Source organism: Sinohyriopsis cumingii, chromosome 6 (genome assembly GCF_028554795.1).
Source record: "Sinohyriopsis cumingii isolate HCF-2022 chromosome 6, ASM2855479v2, whole genome shotgun sequence".
Lineage (NCBI taxonomy): Eukaryota > Metazoa > Mollusca > Bivalvia > Unionida > Unionidae > Sinohyriopsis > Sinohyriopsis cumingii.
This window is the reverse complement of record NC_142966.1, coordinates 48,072,566-48,097,699: the sequence shown is the minus strand read 5'-3', so window position 1 is coordinate 48,097,699 and position 25,134 is coordinate 48,072,566. Positions and strand designations below refer to the sequence as shown.

At 34.6% G+C, this 25,134-nt stretch overlaps 1 protein-coding gene across 1 annotated transcript; it reads left to right on the top strand.

Moving 5' to 3' along the window:
* The first annotated feature begins 1,450 nt into the window (after nucleotides 1-1,450).
* Nucleotides 1,451-24,565, top strand: LOC149796880 (G2/mitotic-specific cyclin-A-like). Its single transcript, XM_089961532.1, has 9 exons — nucleotides 1,451-1,824; nucleotides 2,033-2,294; nucleotides 5,753-5,880; nucleotides 10,366-10,589; nucleotides 14,346-14,421; nucleotides 18,103-18,231; nucleotides 18,755-18,868; nucleotides 19,647-19,780; nucleotides 22,146-24,565. Exons 1-9 carry the CDS (start codon nucleotides 1,672-1,674, stop codon nucleotides 22,207-22,209), a joined length of 1,284 nt encoding a protein of 427 aa, XP_089817658.1. The 5' UTR covers nucleotides 1,451-1,671; the 3' UTR covers nucleotides 22,210-24,565.
* The last annotated feature ends 569 nt before the right edge of the window (nucleotides 24,566-25,134 follow it).

The window sequence follows — 25,134 nt, the reverse complement described above, 5'->3', positions numbered from 1 at the left end:
CGTTTACTCGCGGACCTGGATTCGAATCTCCGTAGAGTACGAAAGAAAAATTATCTAACCTCTGTGATAGTATTATTGGTATTAAAATATTAATTCTGCCTTCTATTATCAAGCATTCTTCTACAGGAATAGTACTTTCCGTTCTGTCTGGTGTATATTTATAACTCTCTCTCTCTCTCTGTATATGTATGTATGTATGTATGTATGTATGTATGTATGTATATATATATATATATATATATATATATATATATATATATATATATATATATATATATATATATATATATATACATGTATGTATGTATAGGAAATAAATTTATTATGGTGAAGATAAAATAGGTGACCAGGCTTATCAGATACAAGAACAGGTGGTTTAGAAAAGAAATAAAACAAGTGGATATAGGCATTTGCTTCTCTTTCAAGTGTAGATACTTTCATTTTCTAAGTTTGTATTTCTTTCACACTCTGAGTATTTCGTTCCATTATGAATTCCTTGATTTTGAGATAAAAACCGAAAATGGAAAAATGTTTAATATTTGACACAGACCTTAAAAAACACTCTGTAAAACTATATTTATGAGCATTCGAATTTTAAATCTAATCTCTGTCAACTGAAATGAAATCTGCATACGTTGTTTGTTGCTTTTATTTATTTGTTAAAAAAAATAATAAGAAAAAAGAAAAGAAAAGATAGATGTGGTACACGTGTCCTTCTGGGAAGTTATTTAATACTTTAATGTTGTTTTTCTGAGTTTATCGTAGAGTAAACTATCAGTTGCCGAATCACACTGCAAATAACTCATAAGTAAGGTAATTTTTGTGTGGAAACAATGAATACAGCACTGTGTGCCAAGTCACTCAAAATAAAATAAACAATGACATAAAGAATTACACACAGATCGATACTTTTATTAATTTATTCTTTTATGTACAAATGAGTTAAATATAACGTATTATGGATTATTCTCTGTAAAAAAGTAATTTACATTTTTTTTTGCCGTTTATTTTAAACTATAACGTTGGCGAGTTAAACACACATATCATTCAAAGAATTTTGAATTAATTTACTTAACAAATGTATTTTGGAGTAGAGGAATAATTTATGTTGCCAGAACTTGTGTCCAATCCCAGTGTATCATATTGGGACAATAAACTATATTTTAACTAATTAATAACTTGCGAATTTTAACCACAAAATCTCCGACCAGCAGTAGACGGAGGAACTGTAACGTAATTTGACTTAATTATTTATTTCAGTACGAATATTACCGACAAGCACACAAAAGTGTTTGATTTAAATTAATTATTAACCTCATTTACGTAATTAATCTTAACAATGACGTACACTATTGTTCATGTATAATCAGCCTCGTTATAGTAAAGTGTTGTTTATCATGTGACCAACCAAACATCCAATTTCATTGGATAATTCAACGCTCGCGGGGGATTCAACGGGTTCACCTCGACTGACTTTGTTCAGTAGATTTGAAAAATAATTATTTCAGAGAGACTTGCCGAGAGAGAATATTTAGAGATATACGGGCTGAAAAGAGAGATAAACTGACTATGCACTAACACAAGAAGTTGCACCAGAACTGAGTGCATTGTTTTGTAATTTTGCATTGATTTGTTTTGTGTGTGAACAGCTGTGTCGGGAAAAATATTAAGATGTCCAACTCTGTATTCACAGACCATGACTCGGAAAACCAGGGTCCTCGGCGTGTAAAAAATGCAAGAGCAACTTTCCAAGGCGCAACAAAGAGGACTGTTTTGGGGACGATAACTAACCAGGTCCGCGTTCAGCCATTTCGAGCAGCAAAGGTAAGGAAAATTACATCGTCCATTTAAACTTCTTTCGTTGAACTGATTTTGAAGTCCAGCAACGAATATTGTTATACATACATTATATAATTTGCACAGCTCAGCTTGTTTAAATGAAATACCAGGTTCTCAGTAATTAAGCTTAAAACGCAAATTCATTATTGAATGCATCTGCATTTCATTCTCATAAAAGTAATTTTATTTTCAGGGTAATGAACTAACGGGTCAGCAAGATGAAAATGCCTTTGCAAGACAAAAGACGCACGGTTTACCTGAAGAAAAACAGCCTTTCACAATCTTTGTTGATGATCCATCAGTGCATGAACTGAAGCCAGCAGCACGAGTCCCAATATCGACATTAAAAGATGTTGCGACACTCAAGCCAGCCGTGGCTTTGCCCAGTCGTGTTCCGCTCTCATCAGTCTTGCAGGAAAGTCCTGAGACATCCATAGAATGCCTGGAAAGTATAGGTATAAAGCTCAGATCTTGAATGCATTATAAGAAAATCTAAAAATAAAAAAAAAGGGGTACGTGGAAATTAAAAAACCGACTTAAACACTGGGACATGCATTTTTATTAATACTACTAGGGCATGCTAAGATATTATAAGGCAGAATTATCAGTGTTAAACTTGGTTTAGATGACCCTACTACCCATTGCATATATTTGGTAATGCATGAACTGATCCGTTGCAGGTGCTTCCTTCACTATTCTTGGGGAAAAAAAATTGATCTATATTAAGGACACCACAAAGTAATTTTTGTAGTGGTTGACAAAATGAACTTTGTCATTTAAGTAGAATGCAAGTGCAGTTCATATTGACATGCCCTTATTTGGCAAGACAAATTGCAACCAACAGAATGAACCCCATTTAAAATAATCCAAAATTAAAATGTGTGCATAGTGTGTACAAAACAATATAGGTAAATCTTCAGATGCTCGATGTGTGATGATGAACAAAAGTTATTACATATTGCCTTGGAGGATAATGTTAACGTCATCTGTATTAAAGTAGTTGACAAGTTTGTGAACAATGGTAATGTTTAAAGTCTGATTTTACTCCTTGTATAAAACAAAGCACGATTATTTCAGTTGTCAATAGTTTGATTACTTTTTTAAGACAATATGAGAAGCAAAAATAAATTTCAGAACTCTTGTTTGGGGAAGTTTTACTTTGTGCACACACCAGGAGAAAAAGGGAGAGGGTGTATTTAATTCTTTTTTGCATATGACAAACAAAATATCAACATCATTCCTCTGTGTACCATGTCTGTTGAAATGGGAACACACCCTGTACGTAACATGTGACACGCTGAATTCAACATTCAAATTCTCTTTATTATTATTATTCATTGTGTAATCTTAAAATAAACATTAATAGATGTATGCTTTTCAAACTGATTCTAGCAGTGAATTAGATATATTGAGAGACAATACTAAGAACATGCTTGTGATCAGTTGATTTGTGTTGATAAAGAATCGTACTGGAGAGGCATTTGATTTTAGTCTGGGCTTGTGATCAGAGTTTCATCAGATTGTTTTTATGTAAATATTGTATGATTACGTTTTGACTTGTAAGTGTGATGCAAGGAAAGCTGTCTTTTTTTTTTAGCTATTTACATCAGTGTACTAGCTAAACAATGATTTTAAATTGTTTTTGTCTCTTGCTCATATGGACTCTGCCCTAATATACTGGCAGAAAAATCCAATGATAGAAGACTACATGCGTGAAGTGGTCTCATCTATGACATAAATTGTATCACCTTGGATTGAATTTGTTGTCCTATCATGTTGTGAATATGGATGGTCTAAGTCATGTAAATGCAGAGAATATCATTAGTGGTTGCCATAGTTGTAACAAAACAGAGTATAAAGTGGACAAAAATAAGTTTTCAAGAATCAGATACCTGGCCCATGTGTTTCATCACAGCAAGCCAGCTGTAATATTGGCTTTGTGCATGTTTTTTCTGTTCATGAACAAGTCACTTATTATTTTTCATCACTACCTCCCTATGTTTGGAATGGGTTATTAGCACACCTGCTCAGGGCTCGAATTTAACACAAATTTCTTTGTAGCCAGAAGGACTAGTATATTGAAAAATTGACTAGTCCTGTTTACATTCAGTTTTAAAGTTCGAACAACCCGCAACAAAACTGGATGTTTTCTGTGTACGTGTTTTTGCAAATTGTGTACACCATTTACACCACATAACGTTCCTTTCCTCGTCATATATCAGCCATTCCCTGTCCATTTCTAATGAAATTTTCCATTACGCTTTTCCCGATCATAAGAATTATTCCTCATCATTCTCATTCAACTTTTGATAATCTTGTGGGGGGTTGCTGAACACTATCAAATGCCACATTTTGCCTGTCCTATAAGGAGGGAATTGTTCTTTGTTTTGAAATACGAGATGTTATAGTATAGCTGACGCAAATTAATTAAAGCAAGAAAAGGAATGGCACAATGTCTTTTATATAAGAAAGTCAGAGCAAGAAACGCGTTTCAAAACACGTGTCTTTGCCCCCTCCCACAATTAAATGGCCTCTCCCTAAGAAAGACTTAGCGTCAATGTCTTTTATATAAGAAAGTCAGAGCAAGAAACGCAATTCAAAACACGTGTCTTTGCCCCCTCCCACAATTAAATGGCCTCTCCCTAAGAAAGACTTAGCATCAGTGGATGTTTTGCATGATCAAAGCAGTGGCTATTGTAAACAGTTATAAAATATTAACATCAGAAGATAGTGTTAGTTTCAGCTTGGAAAAGGTGTGTTCCCATCAAACAAAACCATCTGATACTTGGCGTGTTGTATTTAACAGCTCCAGTTACGGTATCATAAGTCGTAAGTTTGGTAATTGTTCCTAATTAATCAAACCTCAATGTATTGTTGAAATTAATAATAAGGCAGAAAATTTTAAAATCTTAGATGCCCATGCTCAAAGGATGTGTCAATAACGTAATCATAATAAATTGATCTAATTCTTATAATTATTTCAATGGAAATGTAAAATATGTAGTTTCCTGTTTGTGACTGTTGGAGCATTTGGGTAGCGAGCAAAAAAAAAGAACCTTAAACAAAAAAAAACGTGTAAACTAATTTCTTTTGAATAGTTTTTGCCATGTTTTGTGTGGTATACCACTTTGTAGTTTATTGCTGTGGTAGAGTGAATAAAGTCTGATATCATGTCATTTTTTCATTTAATTCGTTATCAGATTAATTAGGATCAATTACCAAACTTCCGTTAATGACGGGACCATAATTTGCGCTGTTAAGTGAAATGCATGCAATCGGATGGATTCTTCTTATAGAAACGCACCTTTCCAAGGCAGAAATTGACTTCATCATATCATGCTAATATTTTATGACTGTTTACAATGGCCACTGCTTTGATTCTACAGAACATCTGCTAAGTCAAGTCTTTATAAGGGAATGGCGTAAACAAACGCTGACTATTGATAACCGAAAGTTACTAGTCCGACAGGAAATCTACCGCTAATTTTGAGCCCTGCTGCTGCATTTGTTAGATGTGGTAGCTAATAGTATGTATCAATACCGACTGTTAATCTATCAAAAAACACTCTAGTGGCCTAAGTGGTTAGAGCATCTACTTATGATGCGGGAGGTTGTGGATTCAAACCCCAGCTGCATCATACCAAAGACTTATAAAAGTGGTACTAGGAGCTGCCTTGCTTGGTGCTCAGCATTAAGAGGTTAGTGCTAGGACTGGTCAGCATGTCATTAGGATAATGTGACTGGGTGGGTCATGATTCCACAGTGCTAGACATATCTATAAACTGCATACTGCAGACATCGTGGCTAAATCACTAAAATTGTTAAAGCCACTTGAAAAATCCTCAAACCACACTCATAATTTTTTCTTTCTTACAACAGTCAATCGTATTGTTAACATTTTATTCACTTGTAGAGGCTGAATCACCCATGGTGTTGGACACGTCAGTGGAAGTAGAAAAAAAGCCAAGAGATAGAGAGGCCATAATACTGACTGTACCTGAATATGCTGAGGACATCTACGCTTACCTAAGGACAGCAGAGGTATTATTAGTATCATATTTGGATTGACATGTTTTGTGTGTATGGCATGACCAATATAATTTTTAGCATTTGGCACAATGATAAAGAAACCCTCAATTGACAGGTTACATTGTTTTTGCAAGATTTTGCTCAGCAATTGGAATGTGATGTAATTCCAAGACATTGATTATCTACCCTATGTGACTGCTCCGGTGGCCTAGTGGTTAGTGTCCGCCTTGGATACAGAAGGTTGTGGGTTCAATCTGAGTCATACCAAAGATCTACAAAATTGGTACTAACAGCCTGGATTTGGCCAGTGTTGGTATGTGAGAAAGCTTGCCAATAGCTTCTTATGGGTTGGTGGTTCTTTCTGGGGTTTAACTGGGTTCTTCCACCATTAATGCTGGCTGCCATCTATAGCCTACTGTGTGCTGAAAAATTGTGTTAAACCCTACAACAACAACAACAACATGCAGCTAGGTCTATCCTAATTATCATGAAAGAATGAAGTGATGATGGAATTGGCTATAGTTTGTGTGTGCACTATGCTCACAGTAGGTCATATCACATCACAAAGATTTATCACAGCATTTAGAAAATATTTATGGGTATGTGAGAACTTGTTGTCCAGCTGACTCGGCTGACACTTAGCATTAAAGGGTTGTTGTCGGTTCCTTATTCTTTACCAAAATTTTATTTGATCTCGTTGTTTCTACAAAGATATAGTACCGATGATGCATTATGTGATTGTGATCTATAAAGTTAAAGTGATTATAATGGGATAAGGCGAAGCAGCATAGGTTAGATCTTAGCCAAGTAATGAATGCATTATTCTGTTGTTGGTTCCTAATCATTTTGATCTGAAGACTAATGACCCATGCTTTTGATTTGACACCAGCCTTGTATAAACATTACTTGATACAGATTTAATCCACTGTAATAATGTTACATTTTTAAAATTTACTTTGAGGGCTGCAGTATGTCTGCCAACGTGTATCTGGGTACTTGGAGACCTGACTGTTAATAACTTCCAACCAACCCTTACGATTTGGCCAGAAGTCTTACAGAAATTGCCCATACCAGACAGACTGGAGGAATAAAAGCACAAATTACAGAATACTGCTTGCAGTAAATTCTGGATACTGATTTGGATCTAGGTTTCATATTAAATTTGGTGAAATTGGTCAGGCTAGCAGACTAACTTTACCAGATTATCTTAGACGCTTTAAACTTCATATATTTTGTGATGCAACACATCTGTATGATCAAGCAGTTGTTTTGTGAATTTTTATTAAATGGCATCCAACAAGCAAGCAATCCAAATGAAAGAGACAATAAATGTCTTAAAGTTTTTATAGGACAGAAGAATAAAATGGAATTTTTAGACTCCGGGGGAGGGGGGGGGGCAGTAATTACATTTAGTGGACAGTTCAAGTACATCACATTTTTTAGGAGCCATTGAGCTCTGTAGGGTTCGGAACTGCAGTTTATGAAACAGTACTGGAGGTAAATAAGGTTAAAGTAAACTTTACATATGTTTGAGTTGAACATGTTTACCACAGATGCATGTCTTGAATTACGTGTCTGGACTTTTTTTGCATGTTTTCCATCTTGGAACTATCACTACATTATATATTTTGTTACACCTTACTTGCAGAAGAAAAACAACTGCCTTACTGAGGTTTTGTTAGGGTTGGCAGGTGTCCTCATAGGACGAGTTATCAGGTACATGTTTAGTCCATGTTTATAAAAATTGTTTTCAAGTTCAGGTCAACGATTATCTGTCACTTGTTAGGATCGATGGGTAAACGATAGAGGTTTACTAAAATTTAGCCCCAGGATGCAGATGAGCATGAGACTGATCAATATAAATTTGTAGACTCTTCTAGTTTTAATAATGCTGCCAAAGAGACAAAGATTTGTGGAATGAATGATGGAGTAGAACCGTTCCATTGGTAGTAAAATAAGAACACAATGGAACATTGTTAACTTTCTGCACATGATGTGAATATGGCAGGGAAGTGGCAATCAAAAGTCGAGGAATAACAGGTCCAGAAAATATAGGATTTTGATTCTAGATCTGCTGTGGGGTAATTTGTCAACATATTAGACATAAAGTGAACGTGATATGCTGTATTGCATACTGATGAAATGAAGAAAAATGAAAGGAATATGATCATTTTTTCCTAGTGTCTTGGAAAATTGATGGATCTGATGTTGAATAAGGCTAATTGAATAGATTAGTATAGCAAAGAAAGTATAATCTCATGATTCATTCTATCAGCATTCAAAATTAAAGAATTGCAAGATAAAGACAGAATTGTTATAGTTGTAACATCACAAACAATAAGTTGTCATTCATTTATGACACGGTAAAATAAGAATGTGTGGTTCTAGTTGCTTTGAAAGAAAGTGGCATGCAGGTAGTTGGGATTCTTGAATGCAAAAAATTTAATTGGATGCTTTTTTCCTACAAAAGAGAATATAGAGTTTGCCAGGGCGCTCGAGCTAAACTTGTATTTTAGGGAGAATTGACTTTAAGACAGAATAGGGAACAGTGGGAACAAAGCAAGAAATGCAATATATATATATATGTGTGTGTGTATATATATATATATGTATGTAAATGTCGCCTTATTTTGTCATCTGCATCAAAATAGCTGGTTTCAACTTTGTGTGTTCTGTAAATTCAGTGACACATGATACAGATATGGTTTTGGTAGCAGGTTCCATACAAAGGAAGCATTACTCTCAAGAAGTGGATTTTAACAAAAAGACCAGGTGAAAGTACTGGAGTTGCATAAGAGAAGGCATGGAGCAGTTTTTAATATTTGGGTCAGCTACAATTGCTGTATTCTAGTCCTTGACAACTGAAAGTTGGTCCTTGATGTTTCCTGCAAAACCAGATTCTAAGTACATAGATTCAATGATTATTTAGTGATGTGATCAGTTTTGACAGAATTTGAGGGAGGGGGCTTAAGGGGTGGCTTTTTAAAAACCAGTTCTTGTACACCATTCAATGGAAGTTTGCTCAACAGTATGAAAAGACTTAAAATTTAGACACAATTTTTATATATCACCTACTTGACTACAAAGATGTATACTTGACAAAATCAGACAGACAATCTTGTTCTTTTTACGTGAACCAAGAATTGTGATTGCTTTGTTGGAGAACATTAGTTTTATGTTACAGATATTGTATGATTGCATGTCAGATATGTGGGGTGGGGGGTATATAGAGGGAGAGATAATGCAAAACCGAGAAAGGAACCCACTAGTGACATCTAGCATTTTGTTAATTGCAGATGTTTTGAATTTTATCTAGACTAGGATGTGACCACATCAGATTACCTCGTCTTGTCAGATTTCATAAAAATTAATTTCACTTAAGACAGTCACTATATACAGTGGCTGATTATTTTGTGGTCCCTATGTATTTGCCAGCCTTGTCATAAACAAAGGCTTTATATACCTTTACACCTTGTAATAATGTCAGAATATAACCTGCTTTTTCTGCCAAAAATATCATATATGTATGTGTTTGTGGAAAAGGTTATAAATTTATCATTACATCAGAAAATCTCTAATTTCAATAAATTCTTTCATCTTCCTAGCAGCAGCAGTTTTTCAGGTTTCAAGGAAAAATGCTGCTGACTGCATACCTTTTTATGACAGTAGAATACAATGTTCTATTAGAATAATGGAAGGTAAAAGTTATTTTGATATAAAAAAATTTGCCCAGTCATTCATATTTTTTTCAGCTTTACTAGATCCTTTATCCTATGTAAAAATTAACAGAATTGATTTTGTTGGTAAAACTGAGATAGTTATAAAAAATACATCAGTTTTTAAGGATGGTAGAATAAATATAATTTATTAAAACTTGCATTGTTTCAAGTCAACGAACTCAACCTTTTGGTTTGCAGTTTTGGCACTAGCATAAGACATACAATTATTTGATATGGTCATACTGGAGTTAGGGCATTGTTTGTGTGTACTAGACTAGACTGATGTGCATGCTGTTTAAGTCCATTTCCTTATTTACTTAATACAGTCGCTTCTATTGGCATTAATTTTAAGTTGATAATTGCAGGTTTTATTTGCTAGATCCCTTGATAGATTCTAATCATACTTGGCATCAATCAATATTAAGCCAATTAAACTATTCTATACCATGCATGTAAATTGAATTTCTACCCAAATTGGACAGTATATATAAAGTTTGTGGAAAATGTGAAAATTGAAAGTCAGACCAGAAACAGGCTCTGGAAGCAAAGGCAATCACTACAGAGAATTTAATGTCTTGAATTAATCAATCAGACATGTTGGGTATCACTAAACCTGGGATAAAACTTTCCTTGTGGCAGAATGTGGAGAAAAATGCCAACATCGGTCATTTTAAGTGTTCTCTGGGGGGAAAAACTGATCCACTAAAGTTATGTTTGTTTTAGAAAGTTTGTACTGTAAAAACACTTTCAGTGACGAGTATTACATGTATTTTTATAGTTGAAGAATCGGCCCAAACCAGGGTACATGAAGAAGCAGCAGGACATCACCAGCTCCATGAAGAGCATTCTGATTGACTGGCTTGTAGAGGTGGCAGAGGAATACAAACTTCACAGAGAAACCCTCTTCCTAGCTGTCAACTACATCGACAGATTTCTCTCTCAAATGTCTGTGTTGAGAGGGAAACTCCAGCTTGTTGGAGCAGCCAGCATGTTTCTAGCTGCGTAAGTTTGCCTCTGGTCATGCAGGAAGATGCAAGTTGCATCAGACAAATGCAAATTATTTAAGTAATTATATAGTTGCATATCTGTTGTAGGTTAATGTTGAATAAATGCTAAGTTACTTCCTTACAGTATAGGTTTGAAATTAGGCAGTGCAGTTGTGGTACATTTATGTAAGTACAGATTAATTATATCCTGGATATTTCATTGTTATAGTAGTCATAGGCTATTAAGCAAATTTAGAGAATTATATGTCTACTGCAAACGATAATTTTTGTGCAACGTTGTCTTTTTCTAGTCTTCTTGGTTTCACTGTTCTAAGGTGGCATATCCAGTAAAATTCTTCTTTCCTGGTTTGGGGACTCCTTTTGTTGTGAGCAATTGTAATATATGTTATATCAATGAAAGTTTGGCATGGGGAGAAGTGGTCTGTGACCGTGCTTCTGTACAGCTTCTTTGTCATCCAATCATATCTAAGAAGGTGGACCCTTTTGTGTAGATTTTCAGTTTTTCCGACATATTGAAGGCTACAGATCTTACCTGTAATGAGATAAATTACATTGTTTTGCACATTTTGTTTGGACCATGTATGTTTGATTTTTCTCTAGTCACTGTGCTAGAAAATGTCCCGGACTCTATCATATGTTGACAGGTTTTTTATATATATATATATATATATTGATTCTTGATTTTTCTAAGTTTTAAAGCGAATTCCTCTTCTCGTGACTATAATCAGATTTTTCTTGATGTAGTCCACGTTTTTTATATTACCTTTGATCCATTTTTTAAAAAAAATTATCTGTTCAGTCCCATTCCGCAGTGACCCTCGTAACGTATTCATTTCGTATAGTAGCTAACCCACAACTCTTGTAAAGAGTATTCTGATTGGTCAAAAGTTTAAATTAATCCAATGAATCTTCTTGTAATGGAAACTGAAGGCAATGGAAAGAAGTGTGCTTGCAAAAAATGTTGTGATGAGTTATTGAGAGACCAAGACAGCAGAAGTTTAGAGAAGGGTTTAAAAAAACATGGAATGGCTGGAGTTAAAAGTCTATGGAAATTTAGTTGGTCAGTTTATAAGAAAACTGAACGTTATAGGACTGGCATTTTGTGACCTCTGCTCTATGGGAATCGTGGTTGGAAGCTTTTGGAACAGCACCTGCAAAAGAAGCTGCATATGGAAAAATTGTAGCTGGGAAGGCATCTGGAAAAGGTGCATTTAATTACTATTAGAAGAAAGATTTCTTGCATGAGAGACAGAGGCAGCTGTCAGAATGTGCACTTCATGTCGCCATTAAAAGCACCAGCTTGAAAGGAAAAATGCTCTTATTAAGAAGGAAAAGAAACGATTGCACATTGAGCCAAAAAGTATGTAAAAAAGGATAGCTAAAAAAATTTTTTGTCAAAGCTGCAAAAAGATCTCGACTGGCATATCAACAGGTTGTGTCCATTGGAGAAAAAGACAAGTGAATGTGTGGGGGGTGTAGATAATAAATGCGGGCGGTAAAATACATGCTTCATCAGAAGTTACCATCTTGAATTGATGCACATTAAATGGGAAATACACCTGTAGTGAAAACAGAAAAGACATAATATAATAGTTTACTTTATTTAGAGAACCATAAATTGGTGCATATACGCGAGTCCTGTTTATATATAAATTTCTAATGTATAGCATGGATAGAGTATCAACACCGTGTACTCACCTGCAAACCTCATCATATTGAATCCACAATACAAGTGATTCCATCGAAAATATGCACACAAAGCTTTAAAATATTCATTAATTTTGTAACCGGTCATATTGGTCTGAATTCAGTGGAAAAACAGCACAATCACATAATGAATGACGAAGCACATTTACTTTACAGTTCCAAGTCGGTAATAGTTTGCGTTTTAAGCCGGCATCATAAACTTTTTCCCTACAAAAAGGAAAATTTTACAGCACAGTTAATGTGTTCCAGTCAAGTTGGAAAATACAAAAATCCATCAGATTCCATCACTTTAAGTTTGGTACTGACTTCCTTTGAAGAAAAGTTCTTTGCTGTTATTGAAGGATTGTAGTTGGCTTTCTTTGATGAAGGGTACATGCGCTATTGAAGTCGACGCTAAAGGACAGCTTTGAAGAACCAAACAAATGCCCATTTCTTATTGTGGCGGCAACATCAAATGTATTGCATGATTTGAGACTGGTATTTTTTCCATTTGCTGAGCACGTTTTCATAACAGTTGGTGCTTCAAAGGTAATGTTTCCTTTGAAATTTCAGCAAACTATTTTATCTGGGTACATTTTTAAAAAAGAATTGGCTGTCGTTTAGACTATTCTAGTTACTGTCCCTCCATGCCTACTGAAAAAACCAATAAGTTGGGGTTTTTTTTCACATTTGTGATAGTGTGACGCTGCCTTCCACACATGTGTCTGAAAATTAACAAAGGGTCAACGGACGATAGAAACGCGTGTGTTCTGAAGAAATGGATTATTACAGATAACGTGAGCGTTCTACTTACCATCCACATACAAATGTCAGTCTTTGTAAATATATTAATAGCGAGTGGCTGAAAATCTGAAAGATAGATTATGAAACAGTGCCTCATCCGGTTAATCTCCGTTACCAGAAATGTCAACAACAAAACAGCGGATATTTCACAACATACAGAACTCATGCTAGATGTCAGGATAAGCGGATTATGATGTAACAATGCACTGTTTAGATGGTTTGTTAATATGGACAAAGAATTTATGTAACAATGGATAAATTTCAGTGCATTTTATATTCAGTTTGTGGCTTCCTTTCATGGGGCCTCTAAATTTATGCACTCCAAACCAATGGTTGTATATAAAACTTTAAACAGCCAACAATGTCGCCAACAAATTAAAAAAAGCCACATGGTATGTTTTGCAGACAATAAGGAATAAACCTTTTATGAGTTTTTCCTTCTTGCTTTTAAGAAGAAAAAATACATTTTCTTGTATGAGAAAAATACATATAAAATTTCAGGAGCCAAGCCACAATCGTCTTGTATTATTCATACGCAATTTCTTCCCCAAAATGATAATCAACTTTTTACATTTGTTTGGTACTTTTTAAGATTTTTTGTGCACAAGAAAAATACATGTATATAAAATTTCGGGAGCCATGCCACAACCGCGTTATAATGGAGTGCGCTATAACGGGATCATACTGTATTTTGTTATTATGATCATAAGAGGCAGCTGGAGAAGATTTTTTTATGATTGTAAAATGTATTTTTGGCCCTGGACCCTTGGATGGGGTACTGGCCCTTGAGACCCTTTTGGGGGAGGATTCCCAAACCCAGCTTTCAAATTTTCAGCTTTTTTGTGGAATACCAAAATCGTGTGCGTATATATGTGTGTGTGTGTGTAATATATATATATATATATATATATATATATATATATATATATATATATGCATGCTGTTTTTTTTTTACATCTATGTTAACTTGGTCATTTGTATGTACCTACGTAGAGTAGGAAACCTGTCTGTTTAAAAGGTATTATGTGATTACAATTGCATCTGCTGAATGTTTTTAAAATAAAACATGGTACATATTTTCTAATTAGAAATTGTTGAGATTGTTTTATAGTTACATTAGTTTTGAAGGTCACCAGAGGTGAACCAGTTAATTTTCACTCCCCAAAACATGTTTTGTTAAACATAGTAGTTTTAATTGTTTACATTGTTTCATTTTCAAAAGGTATTGCTTGAAATTTGAATGTTTATTTCTTTTGAACAGGAAATATGAAGAGATCTATCCCCCTGATGTGGGAGAATTTGCCTACATCACAGATGATACCTACACCAAAAAGCAGGTGATAAGTTCACTCTGAATACACCTTTCTATATTTATTTGTCATGTAGTTGTGACTGCTTCGGTAGCATAGTGTTTAGAGTGTACACCTTGGATGCAGGAGGTCGTGGGTTAAATTCCCAACCAAGTCATACCAAAGACTTATAAAAAATGGTACTAACAGCTGCCTTGCTTGGTGTTCAGCATTAAGAGGTTAGCATTAGGACTGATCGGCCTGTTGTCAGGATGTGACTGGGTGGAACATCATGATGCCCTAGTGCTACATCACTATAAACTGCCACATTGCAGACATTGTAGCGATATGACTGAAACATTGTTAAAGATGTGTTTAAAATCCATATCTTGTAGTCGTGTAAGTTACATGCAACTGTTTACAGCCTACAGATATTTATTCTTCTGATACAAGCTAGGGAGATATTCAAGACTTGCAACACGTAATATGATTTAAACTTTGGTTGTGTGGTGTGAATTGTTCATGAACACAGGGAACCTGAAAGTCTCTTAAAATTTCTTAGCTGGGCAGTGATTTACAAATTTGTTTCTCTCCCACTTTGATTTGGTGGCTTAAAGCTACTGGATTTTCCATGGTTTTGTGTATGTGCATCTGTGGACAGCTTTGAATATATCTTATTACAGTGTTTCATTATTTATTTTTTACAAACCCATACCCATACCCAGTTAAACATTTTATCACTTACCTGCTTATTTCATGTATGGATGTATTATGTTGTCTTTTTGGTTATTGCTTGTAACAGCAGACCAATTTGGCCCATCTTCACCTGATTTCGTGTGAGCCAGTCAGTCTTATGATTTTTCTTAGAAAATTACTCAAAATAAGGACTTATGACATATTAGCAAAAACAGAAGAATTATCATTGCCAAAAAGTCTGGATAATTGGTTCATCCATGTTTTATTTGGATCCAGGTTTCATCTTAGAATTTCTAAAATTGGTCGGGGAACCAGACTAACTTTACAAAAAGCACCCCATACGCATTAAACTGTACCTATTTGTTCATGTGAAGCGCCTGCATGATCAAACTGTTGATTATTTAAACAAAATTTAATGGCTTCCAGAAGATGATGGATGTTAAGATGGAATGGAAGATAAGATTGTGCTAAAAACAACACAGAAGAATAAAAAGTGTATTCAGATTCTTGTGAATGAAAGGTGGTAAGAACACAATTAACTTTATTGGACATCGCATGCCAATTTGAGTATGTCTCGTGGCGAGAGATATGATTGCCAACTAGGGCTGTCAACGGGTACTCGGGTAGCCAGGTACCCGACCGTATTGAAAAACCCGGGTTTTGAAACGTAAACGCGGGTACCCGTAAAAATAAAATCGCCACACTCGCCAATCACTTCAAACAGGTGTGACAGCTATGGCTTTAATTAGAAACCAGATCCCTGCTTAATATAAATAAACAATACATCAGAGAGTCTGTTTGGATTAATAAAATTCATTGGCATTGTGCAACAGGACAAACCGTTATCCCCGAGGCATTATATACCAAGGTTAAAACATAGCATTGTTCTACAGGTAATAAACCTCTTTGTAGACGATAACTATTGATTGTGGGTGCTAAATGATCGGTACATTGCGTGCTCTTTTAATGAAATCCAGATGGATACCTTTGATTTCCGAACACACATGTCGAAGAAATCCCACAATTTATATTATGAACAATTATCACCTAGACACCTTGAAATCTTCGTACACACCCACACACACACACACAAAGACGGTTTTAACGCATTACTCTTGACATGTGGTAAAGCTGCTTTACACGCATGCGTGGGTATTCAAATCTGCGGTCAAAAGCCGATGAATAAACGTGGTCTGTTTTAACAAGGACTTGTACTTAAAAAAAGGTGAGTGTTCAAAAGGATTTAACGCGGCTGATCACAGTGATCATTAAAAGTTGGATTATACCTACCATCTGTGTACAAAGGTCATTCTAAATAAATTTATTAATTAATAGCGTGCGGTCAGATCATTCGCAGCTACATCGGTGCGGACGCATCAGACCGAGTAGTGCATTACACGGTTAGCCTCTATCGCCATATAAAATATTAAAGAAATGGGGATAACAATTAGTTGGTCTACGGTTGTACATGTCATTCATGTGCTAACGGGTACCCGTTAAATTTCGCAACGGGTACCCGGGTTGGTTTTTCGTGATTTTTGACAGCCCTATTGCCAACTTCATATGAAATGGAAAAGAATTTCCAATAATTGTTGGGTTGAGAGATATCAACAAGCCGTTGAGCTGCAAAGGGTTTGGAACTAGAGTCTGTGCAACTGTATTAGTGGTAAATAAAGTCTACACTTACTTTACAAACTTTTCAGTTGAACTTAATGTTTATCATTGATGCATCAAACTTTAAATTGCGTTTTCCAGCATTACAATAGCAGTTATTGATATTTTGTTACACCTTACTGAAAACTGTTCAATCTTAATGAAAAGAATCGGCTGCCTTACTGACACGGACTCATCAGGGTTGGCAGGTCTGCAGTCAAATATGTGTTCAATTTTTAAAATTTTTGTAATTGTTTGGCCAGTCCAGGAATTGAGAAAACTCAGTTAAAGGACTTACTTTTACTCAAAACTAGAATTCCTGTAACAAGAAAGTTCAAAGAAAAACTATCACAACATAATCATGGGTAGAAAATTTCTACTTAATCATAATCTGTAGCTTGAGATTTTGAGTAATTTCTCAGTTTTATAATGTCATGAGTGATACAGATGATATAATTTTTCAAACAGTGGTGTTTGTGTGATTTGGGTTTTTAATGTAGCTTTAACAATTTTTCAGCCATATCGTTACGATGTCTGCAGTGTGGCAGTTTATAGTGATGTTAAGCACTGGGGCATCATGCTGCAGACATGTAGCATGATGTCCCACCCAGTCAAATTATCCTGACACCAGGTGACCAGTCTTAATGCTGAGCGCCAAGCAAGACATTTGCTAATACCTCTCGCATCTGATGCGGATGTTCTAACCACTAGGCCACTGGAGTGGTAAAATGCAGTCGCAAATGTCCCTGGGGTTGTTTTAAGTAGTGTGCTGAAGGTTATTCTTCAGTGCATAACAATTAAGGGGAATACCATTCAATTTAGCTGTTATCTCGGGGCTGAGCAGACAAACTCCCAAGAAGACACTTTTAAAGTGGAGTAGGTACATGAATGCAAGTTAGAATTTTGCATCATTTTAATATGGACTCCTTTAGTGTTCATAATACTATGGCATGCATTGGTAAGATACTTGTTTGGGTACTATGCATGGTAAATTGGAAAAGCCCTAACTGAAACAATGTTAACATTTTTCATTAGGATTTGTTCATACAAGTTGCTGATTCATCACTTATTTCCATAAAACATTTATATTGCATACAAAATAAATGAGGCACAGATCAAGCCATCAGTTCATTTAGCAGTATTATGTGCAAATAAACCATCTGTAAATATATTTATTTTATTTTTACAGTTAGTACAGCTAGTTTGCATAGAAAATCTACCCATTGGACCTTAACCAAGTTTTCAATTTCATGAACAGTAGAAAAGGGAGAAAATGTACCTTTTTCGATTCAGATTAGTTCCTCATTTCACTTACTGAACATTTATTGATTCAAAACTATTAATCCTATACTTTGTTCCATTTTTTGTTGCATTTTCCAGGTTCTTAGAATGGAACATTTGATCTTGAAGGTACTTTCCTTTGATGTAGCTGTGCCAACAGTCAACTGGTTTTGTGAAGATTTCCTAAAACGTTGTGATGCTGATGATGTCCTCAAGTCTCTAACATTTGTAAGATTTGTATGCAGTTATGCAATGGTTTTTTTTGCACTGTGAGACATTGATATTTTGTAAGCACACATAAGTGTAATGAGTCGAGTGTGCATTCTTGTCAGTCTACAACTATACACGAGGCATGATTGAAAGGGTCATTGTTTTCCCATCTTGAAATTAGTGTACATTGTACAGTTGCCCAAGCAGAATGTTAAGCTATCATATGGAGTTGTATTTTTTGTTAAGGGAGTTGATTGGTGCATATTAGTGTCCATCTATCTCCATTATGTCAGCAAGCTTGAATTTAATATGTTCATAGTAGACGCACCTTATTTCTTGCACAATAAAATTCCTTTATTCATTTCATAGTTTGTACTTTTTCCCTCTTATAAATGGATATTTGTTTGACATTTGAGGATATTTGCTGTAAAGTTATCGCTTTGTGCATAATGAAGTAAATCAAAGTGGCTTAATTCTGTCTTTGAGTAAATTTAACCCAGGGTACATTACATATTAATGATATGGTTCATTTCTTTATTAGTTTCTGTCTGAGCTGACCCTAGTAGACACAGACACGTACCTGAAATACATCCCAAGTGTCATTGCTGCCTCCAGTCTCTGTTTGGCCAGATTTTCACTTGGCATGGAACCCTGGGTAAGTGATTTTATAGGATTACAGGATTTTTGTTCTTGAGGTTTTAAAAACAAACATCAATGGCAATATGGATTGTCTGGAAGCAACCTGATTATAATTAGTTTACAAAACTGTAATGACAAAAGCATCGCAGATCTGTCGGCCTATAGTGCCCATGCATAATAATGGGAAAGTATTTTTTTAGTAAAAGGTAGAGCAAATTTTCAAAGTGACATTAAGAAACACGTTGCTGATTTTACTAGAATTGCTTCTAATTTTGTCAAGCCCGTGTTGAAAAAAGGACTTTTTTCTAGCACCAGTTTGTAAAATATTTTTGTCAGTTTCGTTTGTATATATTTCCTGAACTACTTAATGTTTTTGTATTGTCCTACTTGGGGTAAATCTAAGACTTGATTCTGTAGCTCATGTGCTTGTTTGACATTAGGGTCAAGGTTAATGGGTAGCAAATGTAGTATATGCTATGCGCCCTGTACTCTCAAGGACCCAGTGCTAAAATCTTTCAAGCTATGTAAATAATACTATTATTGAAACATCAGACATATTTGTTGTATTATCTGGGTGTATAGCAAATTAAAAAATACCTTCCTATGCAAGTAATAAATGTACATGTTTTAATTTATTATTTAGGGCCAAGCACTGTTGAGCATAGGCATGAATGTGGTCCTGGTCTCCTTATTTTTACTGTACATTTCTAGATTTAAAAACATTTCCATGACCACACATATCAAGATGAACATTTCAGTCAAAGATTAATGTCTGACAATTGTTACATTTGTAGCCAGAGAGCCTAGTCCGTAGCTTTGGTTATGAGGTGGTCCATTTTGTGGAGTGTCTACAGGATCTACACAACACCTACAAGCAGGCTGAGAATAGCCCACAGCAGGCTGTGATGGAGAAATATAAGTCTTCAAAGTAAGTTAATGGTTCTGATCAATATATGTGGCAAAGTGTGAGGCACTGCCATTGAAAATGTTGACATTTCAGTAATTGTGTAACAACAAAGTAATTAAATAAATAGCTGTCTTTATTTCTGTAACAATAAACATGGTGCAAGAACATACGATCGTGGGAATTGTGTAAAATTTGTGCACTTGGAGAGCAGTTATATACGAAAACTTACGAAAAATACAACTTTTTAAAATTTAATCATTCTAGAGCTTGTTGTAACACGTCATGTCACTGGTAGACTTTTCATAGTACATGTCACAGCATCTCTTTTCAGGTAGGCAACTGTTTACACATCTGGGTTTGACTTGAATGGTTGTACAATAAATTTGATGACACGTTTTGCCATGGAACATTCATTCTGTTTTAGTTTGAACCTTGATCCATGAAGTTTTACAAATGCATGTTTAAAATAAATGCTAATTAAAACACAAAAATTGTTGATTTGCATTCTGGTTCATCTTTGAGTTTTACTCAATAGATAGTGATCATTACAGTGATTAAAGTAATGAACTTGATCAGTTTATTGGAGCTGGGAAAGTGTTAATGAAGATAACCATGAGGATTTTTTTAGCAAAATTATGTGGGTGGTGTACATCCTAGATCAACAAAAACAGCATGCAGGTCAGCCCCTCTTTCATCAGTATTTCAGACTTGAATGTGGAAAAGGGAGAATACAGAGGCTTCATATAATTTAAAAGTAGAGTGCAAGTTTATTTTCTTCTCAAACAATTTATCCTTGTGCGATTGTGTATTTTAAAAATGAAATTAAAACGTAAAGACATTAACATGATCAAAATCTATCTTCAAAGGTAAAGATGTTATTTGGTTTCTCGGGTACCTGCCTGTTCATAATTATCCAGATAATAAAATGAGCCATAGTGTATCCATTTACTGCATACAAATTTTAAGTCTGCTCGTTAAGGCAGCACTCACCGTTTGACAATCTGTTTGGATGTCGCAAATGTGTACATTTCTAGTACCAAGTTTGTTTCCAGCTTTACATTAGCGGTCATTGATATTTCTTTACACCTTACTGAGATGTACTTGTCAGGGTTGGCAGTTCTGCCTTTGTGCTGCAAGTGTGCATCAGTGGCAAGTAACGTGTTCAGTTCCTACCTTTAATAGTTTTACAGATAAAGCTCAAGCTCAGTCTCTAAATAAGCATCCACATATGACAGTGAGACCATTAAAGGGAGTCCTGACATTTCCAATGACTATACAGTCCACAATGATGGATGATTTCAAAACTGTATTGGGCAAAAATAATTTCCTATTGCATTGTTGTAATAATTAGGGTAGGTGGGTTTTTAACTTCAATATATATAGTGTAATAAAGCACTTCAGTATTTGGGCAAAACTGGCTCAAATTTGATGCACAACATCATTTTATGATTCTTTTTTTAAATTGTTTTTTCCCGGTGCAGGGGTGGGGAAGGTGCTATTGTTGGCAATGAAAAATGGTTGGCCTACTGGAAACATATTTTAATTAATTCTTTGACTTTATAACAGATACGATATATCTTGGATACTAAATGTAACTTCAGGTTTGTACTCGTTTAATACGATTTCCCTTTGATTGGGTACCCAGGTGATGATTAGAGTAGATGGTCACCAGGTAGAAGTTTTCCAATATTTTAACAGCTCCGTTAAGAACAATTGGTATTGATTTACTTGAACCCATAATATAGCATTTTGGAGACATAATCAGCGCCTGATAAATATCCAGTAAACATAAAAAACACTTCACAAAGGAGAAAATATTTAGTGGACTTAAGAAACTGGATAGTATTCAAATGGACAACAAGTCCTGGAAATCTTGGGATAATTCACATTTTTACAAGGCAAAGCATGTACTTAACACATTAACTCGCATAGGTAAATAACTTATAAAAAATCTTAAATTTTTCTACTAGTTGCACTAGGTTCATATTTTTTTTTTATACAAACCCCATTTATCCACCATGAAACAGAATTAAATGATCATAAATATAATTAAATTTGAAAAATATTTAAAATATCTGACAAAATACAACTGTTCCGCTAAATAAATTTAAGATTTGATTTTGTCATGAAAAAACGGAAACCTGCATTTAATATCATTAAATTTGTAACAAGATTACTCTGGAATTTCTGTACGTTAACCATTATGGTCAGCTTTTAGTTGTGGTCTGGTGGCACAAAAATCTCCAATTGCAAGTAGCTGACTTGAGCTTATACAGAGTTATTTCAGAGGCTGATTATAAGTTTGGGATTATGTCTAGCTTCCATGTCGTAATTATTCTTTGTTCTCAAACAGATAAATGTTTATGCTTGTGTCATTATTTTCCAGGCACAATGAGGTATCCAATTACCAGAAGTATCCTCCCCCACTCAACCTGCCACTATTGAGTTAGGCAGTTGCTCAAGAGCCCTTTCTACGGCAGGAGGGAAGATAGAAGGCCTGGACAGATCTACCAAAGTTCTTTCATTAGCCATACAACAGTCAGAGTTTTTAAAAAAAACCTGTAGGGTCTGTGATCATGACAATGCTAAATGGCTGTGAAGTCTTTGTGGCTTACATTTTATATATGGACTATTATGTAGTAAGATATCACCACAACGTGTGCAGATATCACTGCAGTGTGTTTAGCATTTATCAGAGTTCAGAGTCCATCTGCAAGATATTAGAAAATGGTTTTTATTCATTTTATGCCAAAGCTTTGAATATTGGCTAAAGATTTTTATTTTATTTGAAATATGCAGTATAAGCCAAGACTTTTTATTGCAATAGTGCAATACAATGGCAGCAATTTTGTTCACTCGTGGATGTTGCATGGTTGGTGTTTTTATCATTATTTTTAATATTTGTATTCAGATGTGCAAGTGTTGTGATAAATGTGAGTGGAAGCTATGAAATTTCTTGTACATCATTGATGAATTGTGCAGTTTTGCAATACCAGAAGTCTTATTTTTTAAGGGTATGTGAAAATCATTTTTTAATTAAAATTTTTACCCGTATTGTTAAAACAGGAATCATTTTATTAAAATGCAATTTTTAGAACTATTGGAAAAGTGGATAAAAAGAAAATAAGATTTAAATTATATTGAAATTAAGATCAAACTATAGGAAGGATAATTATTTCAACATGGGCTCAAATGAATAGCTTGCTAATGTTACATGCAAAATTGCTTTTCAGGGAGAGGGTGGGGGGAATTTGAAATACAACTTCATTTTTAGAAACAAAATAAATTGCAAATATTACAATTTTACAATAATAATAATTTGATATGTTACTAAATATTTACTTACAGATGGCACCTTGGTGAATAACATGCTGGCATACCCTACTTCTAAAACTGAATTGATGCAATACTTTGCCGGCCATCAAAACTATACCTTTAAAAAGTTGTAAATAGTCCAAATATTTTTTTCATCAAGCACAAACCTTGTATAAAAATTCACATCCTATAAATGCAGCCTTGGCAATGTGTAAGTAGACTTCTCCATACTGCACACTTCTCCACAACCCCACTCAGAAATACTTGTCATCAATCTGGTTGCAGTATGCAGATCAGTAGTTTTCTCTAGTCAAAATATTTGGCATCTGCATTGTGAAATGAAGGCAAGACTGAAATACCATAGTATTTCTTGATGTTAATTGATAGATTCCTTTGATAGTGAATTTAAGCCCATATTTGTAAAAAAAAAACTGACAAAAACAAAATTTAAAAAAATTATATTGCATTCCTCATCTTTTTGTTCCACTTAAACAATATCAATCCAATCTTTCATGATCTCAGAAACTTCTCAACCCTACCCCAAAAAGATTGCATGATTGTAAATATTTAGGATTATGGGTGGTAATCATGACACTTGAAGATTAAGTGTACTAAAATTGAAGCAAAATGTCTTTTGATCTTTTTATTGGATCTGAAATATTTCATGGATTCGAATTTTAAAATTGGTTTGATAGCAGTAACTTGGAAAGATATTTTATAATAAACCTTGCACAAGATAGGAATTTCAGAATTTTGAGGGGAAAATGTTAAATGAAATTTGTAATGTTTTTGAATGTCTGCAAATGTATACATTAGTGCTTAGTTGTTAAAATGGCTTTTTTTCTGGAATGACTTTAAAATGAGGTTGGGTGTTTATTTTAATATTACTTAGTCTTCAAGTAGTGTTTATCAAAATCCATGTCCTGTTATTTTTTATTATTATTATTATTAATGGTGTAGGTTGTAACATTTTGATTGTACCTATTCATTCAAAATAAGTTCTGCCTCTGGAGTACATTGTTTAGCTCTACCTTTCCTCATTATTGTGTTAAACAAATACAGTAGATAGAATTTGTATGAATGCATATAGATTGTAAAGTGAATGATTTCTAGAGATGTGGACTGTTTTTTATTGTGTTCTCTGTAGAAATGTAAATGTTTTGCATGCATCTCATTTTATCAGTCATACAAACTATTTTTAATACATTCATACACATCCAGTGCCTCATTTACATATGCTCAGTTCATTGCATTGGGTTCTGCATCAGACCCCAGTGTAACATTCTTTTTGTTTTTAGATGAATTTTGAATTGCAATCATGTTTCCACTGATTCACTGCACGCTCAAACACTGTAAATTAGGCATTCCTTCTTCAAAGGGACCACACAAATAATTTATTCAATCACTGCATCTCAATTTTTATTATGTCTTATGATCAGATTTTTATTATGTCTTATGCTAATTATAGAAATAAATGTGGATATTCTAATATATATTCTTGAGTTTTTCTTTTAGCTCAATGTTTCATATTATAAGGTATTTAATATTAAGCTTGGTACCTTTTGATGTGTTGCATAGCAACACTTAGAATAGTCTTTTGGGTAATAGATATGATAGAATTCACTGTTTCCATTTGTCTGTTTCTACTTATTTTTGGGAGCCACGTAGGCTTAATGGTTAGCACGCCTGAATCAACTTGAGTACAGGTCTGAAGCTTGTCCAGACCAAGCTCGGTTAGCTACCATTGTTCCTGGGCAAGACACTTCAGCATGATATAACCTTTAATGTGTTTGATATTCACTCATTAATATTTTTGATTCCAGCTAAGTGATGCATCTGCCTGCAATGTGGAATGTCATTGATTCCATCCCCGGCAGTCATACCACATAAATGGTACTAACAACTGCTTCACTTGGTGCTAAGCATTAAAAGGTTAGTGTTAGGACTGGTTGGCCTGGTGTCAGGATAATGTGACTGGGTGGGACATAATGCCCCATTGCTAGGGATCACTATAAACTGCAGGCATCATGGCAATATGACTGAAAAATTGTTAAAGCTAC

Coding starts and splice junctions, on each gene's coding strand:
- LOC149796880 (XM_089961532.1), top strand. CDS start 1,672: ATGTCCAACTCTGTATTCACAGACCATGACTCGGAAAACCAGGGTCCT. Junction 14,422..18,102: donor ATACCTACACCAAAAAGCAG/GTGATAAGTTCA, acceptor TGCATTTTCCAG/GTTCTTAGAATGGAACATTT. Junction 18,232..18,754: donor TCCTCAAGTCTCTAACATTT/GTAAGATTTGTA, acceptor TTTCTTTATTAG/TTTCTGTCTGAGCTGACCCT.